An 11456-nucleotide genomic window follows, 5' to 3' on the forward strand; every position below is an offset into this window, starting at 1 on the left:
GATGTAAGAGCGGGTCTGACCAATACGAGCTTTGGAAGTAATCAGCAAGGTCTTAAATTGAATTGTAAAATGAACAGGGAGCCAATGGACAGCAGCGAAGATGCTCATGCTTTTTTATTTCCAGTTATCATTTTGCAGCTGCATTTTGGACCAACTGCAAGCGAGTTAATGTGTTAATCATGCCTTCCCCGGGGCAATGGCCTTCTGATTTTTGGCAAGACAATGACTAGCCCTTTTTAGATAGAAAAGGTGGCACATTTGCTCCAAGGTAAAGGTGGCAATGTGCCGCCCCGTCTTTCTAAAAGGGAGGTGTAATATTCCTCCTTTTCCAAAAGCCGCCACTTGGCTTCCACCGGGGTAGGCACAAACATGTGACGTGACGTGAAGCACGAAGTTGGGCAGTGAACAGTGACAACGAATTTGTCTTCAAAATAAGAGCTTTACATTGCACCCCAGTGGAGTTTAGAACTGGGTTCTTAGCAGGGGGCTTTTAATTTGAAAGTAGCAACCGTTAGTAAGTACACAAGTAATTAGTAAGTAAATTGACGGCCCAAAACAGACCCCCAATTTGCCGCCCTCTGTCTAAAACCGCGGACCAAGCCGCAAAAAAGACGGCCAAATTGGCGGCTTGCTGCCCTGTATAAAAACGGCTACTGTTAGCTAATCTGACTTCCTGACAACACCTTAGGTAAAGGGAATCACCCCCCTCACCTGACAACTCCCCCACACCTCAGGCAAAGAGAATTGCCCCTCATCTAATTCCTGACATGTTATAATCAATATATTGATTTCTGAATCTAAAACATTGTTTAATTCCCTCTTTCCCCCGTTTTGATGCTAAGTACCAACGCTAAATATTTGGGATTCACATCAAAATAAAAAAGGTTATCATCTAATGTTTGAAATAGCTGAACAGCACTGGTTTTCTTTATCGAGACAGAGCTCAGAATAAAAGATGATACAAGGCTGACATGGCCTAGCAATACTGGTGAGACGGATGGGACAAAAGATAAATTATTCGCCACACAGCTTATAATGTCCTCAAACCCATCCATCCAACTGGTAGGTCCAGGTGAGAAACATCAGCGTAGAAGTGACAATAGATGTTATACTTTCTAACTGGAATGGCACTCAGTAGCGTGCATACCTCCGCCAAGGCCCAACAGTCCTCTTTTGAACTTACTCATAGATACCGGCCACCTAAATATGAATTTTCTTTCAAGATCCATGCATTATTCCCTGAGAAATCAACAAAAGAATTTCAAAAAATGTTCTGCACCAAAAGTTAACGGGGTCTATTCCAGGCTGAGACCAATCCTCCCCCCCAAGTTTTGTAGAAGTCTGTTCAGAAAATGTTGTGTAATTTTGCTGACAAAACCGACCAACATCAAACAAACGGACACTGGTGACAACATGACCCCAGGGATGAGGGACCCCATGAATAACAGGGACATAGGGGGAGGAAAACTGAATATGATGGAGAGTATAGAAGAAATACAGCAAACATACCATGACATTGTTGGTCTTGAGCTCTCTTTGTCCTCCACAGGGGCAATGCTGATTCTCGGAGGTCTCATGCTGAATCTGGTGGCCACTGGGATGCTGCTGCGACCCATCAACGTGAAGCCTTCCATGGCAAACCCTACCTCTTCTCCCATCCAAAAGAGCCCTGCTGTCTCCATCAAGAGCTCCTCTGAGAAGGAATACACTAAGAGCAGCTCTAATGGCTCCTCTCACTTATCCAATGGCATCTCCAAATCAGACTCATTCCCCTCCCCTCCTCCTGCTCCTCACACGGACACTGAGATCCTGGGGAGCCAATGTACTCAGGGACTCCAGGGCCAGTCAGTGAACCCTGAACTGACCAGACTGGTCCTCAATGGAGTGAATGGCCATGAGCCCCACAATGACTTGGGTCAGTGTAAACCCACAACTCCAGACAGCCCTGCGGAGGTTAACGGCAGCATGAATGGCTCCACCATTGTTGGATTTCCCTCACATGCCAGCACGCCGACTGAGGTACCTGCCATAAAAACCAAAGTACTGGATTTCTCCTTGCTCAAGAACCCCTTCTTTTGCATCTACACTTGGTCCTTGGTCTTCAGCCAGCTGGCCTACTTCATACCTTACTTCCACCTGTCTGCCCGTGCCAGAACCCTGGGCATCGATGCCATGGATGCTTCCTTTATCATCTCTGTGGCAGGTGAGATACTCACTGGCCAATAGCCAATCCTACTGTGTTTCTATGATCCACCTTAAAGGATCAGTCTGACCTTTTGGAAAATGCAGTGCCTTCACTTTTCTAATCAGTACAGTGAAAATGAAACTACATAGTTAGCGTAGCCTAGCAGAAAGATGGGAAACAGGTGAAAACAGCTAGTCTGTTCAGTCCTCAGGTAACAAAATACGTTTACAGCTCACTAATTTTAAATGTTAGATGGTTTCGGTTTGATCATTATAAAAAGCGTAAGTGTAATGACAAGACATTCGTGAAACCTTGGTGCGAACCAGCCCACATTTCCATCTGTTTTGAGCTGAACCACTGTAATCAAGGATGTGTCATCAACGGAGGGTGTCGCACAAAGAACAGTGACCTGATTCAGCTGCAAACCATTTTTTTGTATTCTGAGCCAATTAATGTGTGTGACATATCAAAACTTCTGGAAAAAGCAGATGATAGATGCACTATATGGCTCCTTATTTTAGTACCAGTTGAGTGGGGGGTCGAGCAAATCTTTCTTTATTCTAAAGTGAAGAATCTTGAAAATGAAAACTTATTAAGGTCGTCACTTGAAGTTATCACGATACACTAAATAAATAAGCAAAAAAAAACCACTGATAAAACATCTCACTAAGGCAAGTCGTAGGACACGGGCATGTAAATGAATGGAGGCATTTCATTTATTTGAATAATTTTAATATGTTTCAATTTAAATTTAAATCTAAAAGGCTTCCTCTTCTGGGTGCCTCTGTAAGGTGCAGTATTTCTCCTGACTGAAGAGTAAATATGGTGTCCTCTCCATCCAATACCAGCTCCACATCTCACCTGTTCTCAATTTCCTACATTAGACACCAGTGATGCAATTGACTGTACCTGACTTATTTTGCAGCATAAAGTCAAAAAATAAACCAGACACTCTTTCTAAATAACAGACAGTTCAGTACACAGTCGATTCCTGCTGTCTGTCTTTGAAAGCACCTTCCAGCAGAGACTCCACAGTGACTGAGCGGGGGGAGGTCCAGGTTACTTTAAGGCTTGGTTTAAGAAGCAATGCAAAAAAAAAAGAAAAAAGTCCTCAGTCAACTTCTAGGCATTAATTATTTGTGAGCTGCTCAGACTCTGCAGTCTTATGTAATGAATGTGCTTACATAAAAGCTGAACTTTGGTCCACTGGCCAGGGCGGGTGGGTTCAGCAGTATGCCACTGATGAGGCCACTCCATATGAACACAAAACAGCTTTAACATCTTGACCAGCGAACACATGTGCATGTGATTCTCTAAGAGTACTCGGTAAGGCTTTGTGAATTATTAAAACACTCCAGATGGGGCGGTACGTTCATGAGTTACATGCTTCTGTTTTGTAATCCATCGATCAGTAATCAGTCGTTAGAGGACAGATATGGCATCACCTTTGGTGAAAGGTGTCTTGTAGATAAGAGTATTGACAATTAAATGGTCTGAAGCACATCTGTTATCATTTACTGTAGGTAATGAAAAGAAAAGATGTAAGAGAAGCGTGCAGACATACACACAGGCTGAATTGTAATACATTTTTAACCTCAAATCTCTTAAATGTGACGTGATTGTTTGAATTATGCATCCATGCTTTTGAGGAAATGGTCTCAGGGTGCCTTAAGGACTGTCATTTTAAATTACTGTATGTAGACGGTCAGGAAAAATTCAGGGTTTGTTTTGTCAGTATTACTGTGCAACAACAAGAGAAAATGTGAAAGAATTAAAGAAAGAGGTCTCAAGAAAACCGTATGCGCACCTCAGATACATAGCTGGGATGAAACATTTATGGATTTAGGCACAACTGAGACTGAGGTCAAATAATACTGCTGGATAAAATGACAAAGTTTCCATGGAGGTGTAACAAAACCAGAGGGTATAGGTCTCTGAATTTCCCCTGGTGGTCTGCAGGGTTGCTCACGAGCTTCTAGCTGGTGAGCGTTAAGAATGACAGATTCCTTTGAGTCGCACACGTTTGTTCTGTCCCATTTGCTGGTCACGTGCAGTGCAATGAGCGAGAAAGAGAGACAGAGATGGAGAGATGTGGTGCCACCCACAACACAAAGACACCATGCCAGTGTCCCGCTGTCCCTCTTTCCCCTGACCCTGCGCTTGTCATAGAGGCCCATTGACTTGGCTGAGGGAGGGAGGCAGCTATCGTCCGGGTCAGTCTGTTCGTCAACCCTCAGCCGCCAACACTGGGGCTAACCAAAGTCGCTAAGCAACAGCTAACTGAGTAAATTTGCTGGCGTGGTGACAAGAGGGGCTCCCAATTTTGTTCGAGTCCAGCTCTAAAGTGGCTGATACTTGCAGAGGAGCACTGAGCAGTGCGCACAAAAGAGGAGGCAAGAGGACCAGCCAACTGCAGATCAGAGAAGCTGGGAAAACCAACATGCCTTTTATACCCCTCGGCTTTATTTTACTGACAAACTGTCCCTCTGCCCAGAGGCATGCACATACACCTTTTATATCTGTCAGCTCTGCAGAGAGAAAGGGACAGAACCAATAATGTCCCTGGTGCAGTTGGCTTAAGATGCTACTTGGCAAAGCCAAATTTAAACTGCATTGAGCTGAGTTTTAACAGGAACAGCTGCAGGCCTGGACCAACCTGCTGAGGCTAAAACACACAAACAAACTCACAACTTGTCTGTGTGCAAGCAGGGGACACCCCAGGACGCTGTCTTGGGTCGCTGGAGGAGGACACATAAACACTGCACAGCTGCCTCATGTCATCTCTGTAACCTTGGAGGAGAGAAACACTCAGGAGCCGGTTATGTAAGGGAGGCAGAGGTGTTCACTAACGAGGCATTTCAGTGTTCGTCAGCCTTTATTACAGGGATATGTTAATTTATGTAGATAAACGTGAGATTTAGTCATAATAACAATTTACATGGTGATACATACTGTAGGCAAACTCATCCATATTCAGCAGTTCCTCTGTTTGGGGTTCAAGCTGAGTGTCTCCGTGGCTGCAGCCTGTGCTATTGTGGTGCAGAGGCTGAGCGGAGCGGAGGGTGTGTATCTCTGATCTGCATAGAACCAGTTTGTTTCATTGATCAGTGGCTCAGGGCTGCCTGTGTGTAGCTATTCCTGCGACGGTCAATACACCACTGCAGCTTCTGCACCGCCTATCGCGTTCCAGTTGACCTCAGCAGAGAGGAGGATATATCTGCCCAGTCATCATACCCCAGTGGAGCACACAATCAATCAGATGGGGTGGAGTGTTATGAGGTGTTTGCTTGGTGTTATACAGATGTTAATAAATGTACATGTTGCCACTCACTGTTCCTGCCAGCATTCTCGTTTCAGAGAATGGGAGCAACAGGAAGTAAACTTGTCTAGACATCATGTTTATATTAATGCAGACTGATGTAGTTTTGCTGCAGAGCATCAGCCTTCCCTCGCATGCTTTCTTTGCTCCACCCTCATCCACCCACCCACCCACACACACACACACACACACACACACACACACACAGGTATCGGTGCAAACTACCTCTCCCTCAAGGCTTTCTTCTTATTAAACTGCATATATTTTAAAGGAACAAGAAGTGGAACACGCACAGGTCCCTGCTTGTCGCTATGGGTAGATGCATGTATAGGCTGCCTCAACTGCACCCGAACCCACACTATGCAGTGTCATGGCTGACTAGGACATTTAACTCTTTCTGGGTAACTACATACTTTGTCAGTGTTCGTCCCACCAGTATATCCAAAGAACAAAGGTATTTACTGTTTCATGCCATCATAGTGTCATAGTCCAGGAAACACATGATCTCTCTACTTCTTATTAGTTTTCACTATGACAAAGAAACCCTATATGTACAAAATTGCAGGAAACAAAACAATCAACGTATTTAATCTTAAAGTACGGTTTGATTCTCTTGAATTTCCTCTGCTAAGACAGCCTGGGTTTAAACATCGTACAAGGAATTAAGAGTATTTCCGCGCTTTGCAAAAGACACAACTAATGAATGGGATAATTAGCAAATGTGAAGCATCTTGACTTTTGTAGAGATTTCCATCTAAAGGTGAAGAGAGCAGCGGATGCTCTTGTTGTCTTTTGGATTCCATCAAAAACTCCATTACCAAAGAGCATCTTCCTGTTACTACCTGAATATTTCATTGTCTGCCTTCCACGGCCCCGTCCCTCTTCTCTTATTCCTCCCTCGATGAAACAGGAACATCTTGCTTCACATTATCTAACTCAGATAAAACTCTCACTATAGATATTTTTTTCCAAGGAGCTCTGGGTGAATAAAAAACAGAAGAATCACAAACTGATCTTTCCACCGATTGTTTGTCTCGAACACTCATATAAAATCATTAAACTGTAGAAGCTTAGAGTTTTTCTCTCCTTTCTCTCACTAGCGAGACATCATGAGCCTCACCTGTCTGCCTCTATCTGTCGCAGGTATCACAGAGACCATCGCCCAGCTGGCCTCAGGCTGGGTGACGGACAGGAACCTGTTCCATAAATACCACTACCACAAGGCCTACCTGATCCTCTGTGGCCTCGTCAACCTGCTCTCCCCACTGGCGACCTCCTACATCCTGCTGATGGTTTACGCCATCTTCTTCGCCATCTTTTGTGGAGGATACATGGCTCTGCTGCTTCCCGTTCTAGTAAGAAGACAACTTGATCTGAACATGCCTATTCATTTGTACTGTTACAAGTAGTGACGTAATATTCAGTATTGCTTTACCTTACAGGCCTCATACTTTTGAGGAAATTGCTGATATGTAACATCAGTCCAAAGGAGTGGGCTATTTTGGTTCTTACTGTAGGGAAACAGAGACAGTGTTGAACTGGTTAGTCTGAAAGATTAATGTCAATAAATTAATTCTGCAAAGTGCAGAAAGGCTGCCTGGAATGTAATATAGACCGGAGGGTGTAGTAATAAATGCACTCTCAGTTAGTCACATCCCTGCTGTCACAACTCTGAAACAGCTGTGCAAGTCGTGACAACAATGGTTCAACAAAGTAAATCGCAGAAGCACAGGATGATTGAGCTCTGATGCCAACAGGCACGTGCCTTCCACATACTGTAAACAACAGAAGGCAGATACGACCGACCCACCTGATGTGTGTAGAGCAGCCAGGTGACTTCTGTATTGTCACTGTACACTGGTGTAATGTATCAGCATCTCTGCCGTGCTGTCTTCACATGTCTGCAGGGATTTACATTTTAAGTGAGGGAGAAGCTATTAACACAATTTAACATGGAAATGTGTCAAAATGAGCTGTCTGTTTGTACAATCAAAATCAGATGCAGTTTCCATAAAACTCTGCTGCGCGTCTCTGTCGTGTTTTGCTGACGCTGATCTCCGTAGATGTGTCTCTGCTTTTCTCCGCGCCCGGGTTTGACACCCTCAGAGGGACTTCATGGTGCATTCAGGTGCACATCTTATACTCTGAAATCTACATCACTCTGTACGGCGAAGGATAAGCGGGGACAACATGGTGCTTTCAAGTGCATAAAAAATGTAAATGGCAGTAGTCAGGGTATAAAAATATAAATCTTACAAAAGCATTACCATCAGTGCTAAAACATATTTCTTTTTTTTTGTTAAAATTGAATTGAATCGCAACGACCCTACAACAGATACTGCCGACGAGCCAGCACCTACTCTACATGCTTAGTACCTTGACAATGGCTGACGGTCTGGTTTGTCAGGGCCTTATGACACATTAGCTACCAAAATACTAAAAACTCTCTCTTCGCTGCCTCTTTTGAATGGACCTCTCCCCTGTGGACCACTCCGTCAAAATACATAATTCTTTACGGGGAACTTGCAAATTATTATTATAATTAAATTATTAGAAAATTTTAAACTTGTGACATGAACAGATAGCTAACTTTCACTACAGATTTTTTAGAAAAACAAAAACAATGCATTGTTGAAGAGTCTGTGGTACCCATAGAAAGTGCCCCAGTGTTTTCTCTTACTATCATTTTACTTCAGTCTCACTGTATTATAAGTCTGTACTTCATTAACCACGCGCCTCGACAGTATCAGACTCCAAATCTGGGGAATTCACAACAATTGTGTTTGCGTGTGGGGACCTCTGCATTATCTAAAAGTGGCTACATTACATCATCATGTCATGCACTGAGAGGGAAAAGTATCCTTGAAATAGATCATTGGAGATGTTTCCCAACTGCCTTTTATGGGTGGAATGACATATTAAGTCAGCGAGTATCCAGTATCGTCAGGTCATATCACACCTGAAAACAAAAACGTGAGGACGTTAATCATGCGGTGTGATTTCACCTGGTGATGGTGTGGTCTCATAGGCCAGGACATGCCTCTGGGCCTAAATGTAGACAAGTGTGATCCGTTTTTTTTTCTTTGAATGTGAACCGAAGAAACAGTCAAACCAGTTTTCTTCCTCAATCAGATTGAAAACGTTATTAGAGCTTGTCTCTGCCTGCTGATGGTGGTGAGCGAGTTGATGAGAAGAGTTTGAAAAGGAGGGCATGTACTTGTTTACCTCTCCAATATCATAATCTAGTTTGAACTGGAAAGTAACGGCTGCTCTGATAATCTCAATCATTTTTTCATGCCCTTGTGTTGTCAGACTTGTGCATTAAAACAACAATAGAAACAAAATAATGTTGAAAACACAATTCTAACATCTGCAGTCACTCGCAAATTGACTGACAGTTCTTTCAGCACAGCAGCTCACAGTAGAGAACAACTAAATCTGAGTTATTAATGTTTTCTGACTCAGTTTAAAGATTCTTATATCGGTAAAGTTTAAAAAGCAGTGACATACACCTTTATTTTCAGCTGTCTTTGATTATTTAGCTCATATGTATATAACTTAGATACAGTGAGCTTTGATAATAAAGCATTTTAAACCTTTTAATATCAACACACATGCTTTATATATCATCTTTTTATCTTAAGTCACAGCACAGTTTAAATGTGTCTCAGAGTCTGCGCCTTTCCTTTCGTGTCGTCTGGTAGCTTTTTATTTAAAATTGTGCCATTGGGGGCGGCATTTAGTTCAGTTGGTTCGAGTCCAGGCCAGGGCGCCCTTTGCCGCGTGTCACTCCCTCTCTCTCTCATCCTGTTTTCTGTCTATCTCCAGCTGTTCTATCAATAAAGCCAATAAAAGGCCAAAAAATATATATTAAAAAATAATAATAATTGTATCATTGAAAAATATTTGTGATAATATTGTTGAAATGTGAAGTACATGTGACTTGTGCAGTGCTAACATGCATGCATCTTTATTTTTTTTAATGTATCTAAGAAAGAAAAGCTTCAGGTTGAATATGATGTTTTTTGTTTTGCAGGTCGATCTCGTCGGGGCGGACAAACTCAACAACTCCATGGGCTTCTCCATGTTCTTCGTGGGCCTGGGTTGCCTCACGGGGCCTCCTTTGGCAGGTGAGTGGATCACGTCATTGTATATCTTCAGGAGTTAGACATGTGCTAACCCACTTTTCCACACGTATACAGAAACAAGCACACACATATGCACTGCATATGCATGGATTGGATAGTGAATTGTTACACAGAGGGCAAGGTGAAGTTTGTATGTGTTTCTGCTTGTTCTTGTGTGTGAGTGTGTGTGTGTGTGTGTAGTGAGTGAATGGAGGGACATATATGAAGATATATTTTTGGGGGGGCTGTTGTTGCACATATTTTCATGGGGCCCTGAATTCCTTGCAGCGCCTCCAAGTGTGTGTTTGCCTGTCCATGTGCTTGCACTCACCGCAGAGTGTGAAAACTGAAACACACAGGAGAAAAACAACCTATAGTTGGTTATGGAGCCGCCCCCAATGCAGGCTGGGATTTTGGGGTTGCCTTGACGAAAAAGCTCACGCAGGGGTTACTGGGTCAAGTTTCATCCTGGCTGCACCTAAGCCAGTCCTAACTCTAAGAAAAACAGAGTTGTGTTCATGCCTGGCTTTGACTCACTTTGTTTAAGTGATGGCAGATTGCCTTTATTTGTCTTTGAGAGCTGTTTCTAATCTGGGAAGCATGCTTTTGTGTTACGTCAAGTTGAACTACACCTTTTCTAGGTCAGATATCAATCATCTTCTTGACACAAGAACTTGGGCATGAACCAAACCAGTTTTTGAATCTTCATTAAATGGGACACTAAGGCTTTTTAAAACTTAATAGAGCAGTCCCATTGTGATTAATGCATATATCCACCCACGCTATTTTTTTTCTGTGAGTGTGTGTGTGTGCGTGTGTGCGTGTGTATTTCTAGGAAAAGTAACTCTTCCTGGCCTCAGAGGTAACATTTGGCCCCAGAGAGAGCAGGGGGGGTTCCCTTGAACCTATTGACATGTTAGGCAATCCCCTCAGAGGAGCTTATGGATTTCAAGTTTGAAATGTGACTAATGACCCCCTCAGGGTGGAATGGAAATAGCGTGTGGCTCTGTTTACCATCCATGCGGTTTGAGTCAGAAACTGACGTTAGGCTTTCATGCTACGGGTCATGATAACATTCCTGTTGTCTTGTCCGTCTCTTCGGGGTAGCCAGCTGGCCGCTAATGTCCACAGCGGCAGCTTTTTGCTGTTGTCAAACCTGCTTTTTGTCTGGCTCGGAGGCTCATGTCTCACACCAGTTCACTTGTCTGAACTGAAATGTCAACATGGATCGTGCAGAGAAAACAATCACAGAAACACCGGAAGTTATGAGTCACCTGCAGTATAGGTAACACTGAGATCATTCATGCTAAACATGTGATCCCTCGCCGTGCTGTAATGTGAATATGTCAAATGAGAAATGTGTCTAATTTTAGTACCAGCTTCTTCAAAGGTAATCTTTACAAAGGGTCGAATTGTAATGAATGGTTTTCTTAATGGTTATATCATTAACTAATCATTTGAAGGGCAGTTATAAGCATTTGGGTTGCCAGTTTGTGAAAAACCTTCCTGGATGGTGTTTATCCTGTAGTTTTTGGTAGTAATGCTGTTATTAAGGTTCATAGTGCATGCATAGTCCCTTTCCAACAAGCCAAATCTGCACTTATACAAAATAATAAGTCATTAATAAAGAGTTACTGAGTTCAAGAAAATATCAAGTCTGTAGCTATAAATATCTATGCATTTTATTAATCATCAGATTTTGGTTGAGATGTTCTGTCAGACTTCTCCATGAAGTCAGAGAAAAGCTCTAAGATAAAAGAACTGTTTTGCTGAAACACATCAAACATTAAGCATGGGGATTTTTCACAACCTGTCAACTGCTGAT

General features: G+C 42.9%; 1 protein-coding gene across 2 annotated transcripts in view; it reads left to right on the forward strand.

The window, feature by feature from the left end:
* The window catches only part of slc16a4 (solute carrier family 16 member 4), a 28006-nt gene that overhangs the window by 11907 nt on the left and 4643 nt on the right, over positions 1-11456 (forward strand). For both annotated transcript variants that reach the window (XM_030421819.1, XM_030421820.1), the window contains 3 exons: positions 1550-2203; positions 6648-6859; positions 9541-9634. In XM_030421819.1, the coding sequence (XP_030277679.1) occupies positions 1550-2203; positions 6648-6859; positions 9541-9634 (960 nt within the window). The remainder of the gene's footprint in view (positions 1-1549; positions 2204-6647; positions 6860-9540; positions 9635-11456) is intronic.

This window comes from Sparus aurata, chromosome 7, assembly GCF_900880675.1.
Source record: "Sparus aurata chromosome 7, fSpaAur1.1, whole genome shotgun sequence".
Classification (NCBI taxonomy): domain Eukaryota; kingdom Metazoa; phylum Chordata; class Actinopteri; order Spariformes; family Sparidae; genus Sparus; species Sparus aurata.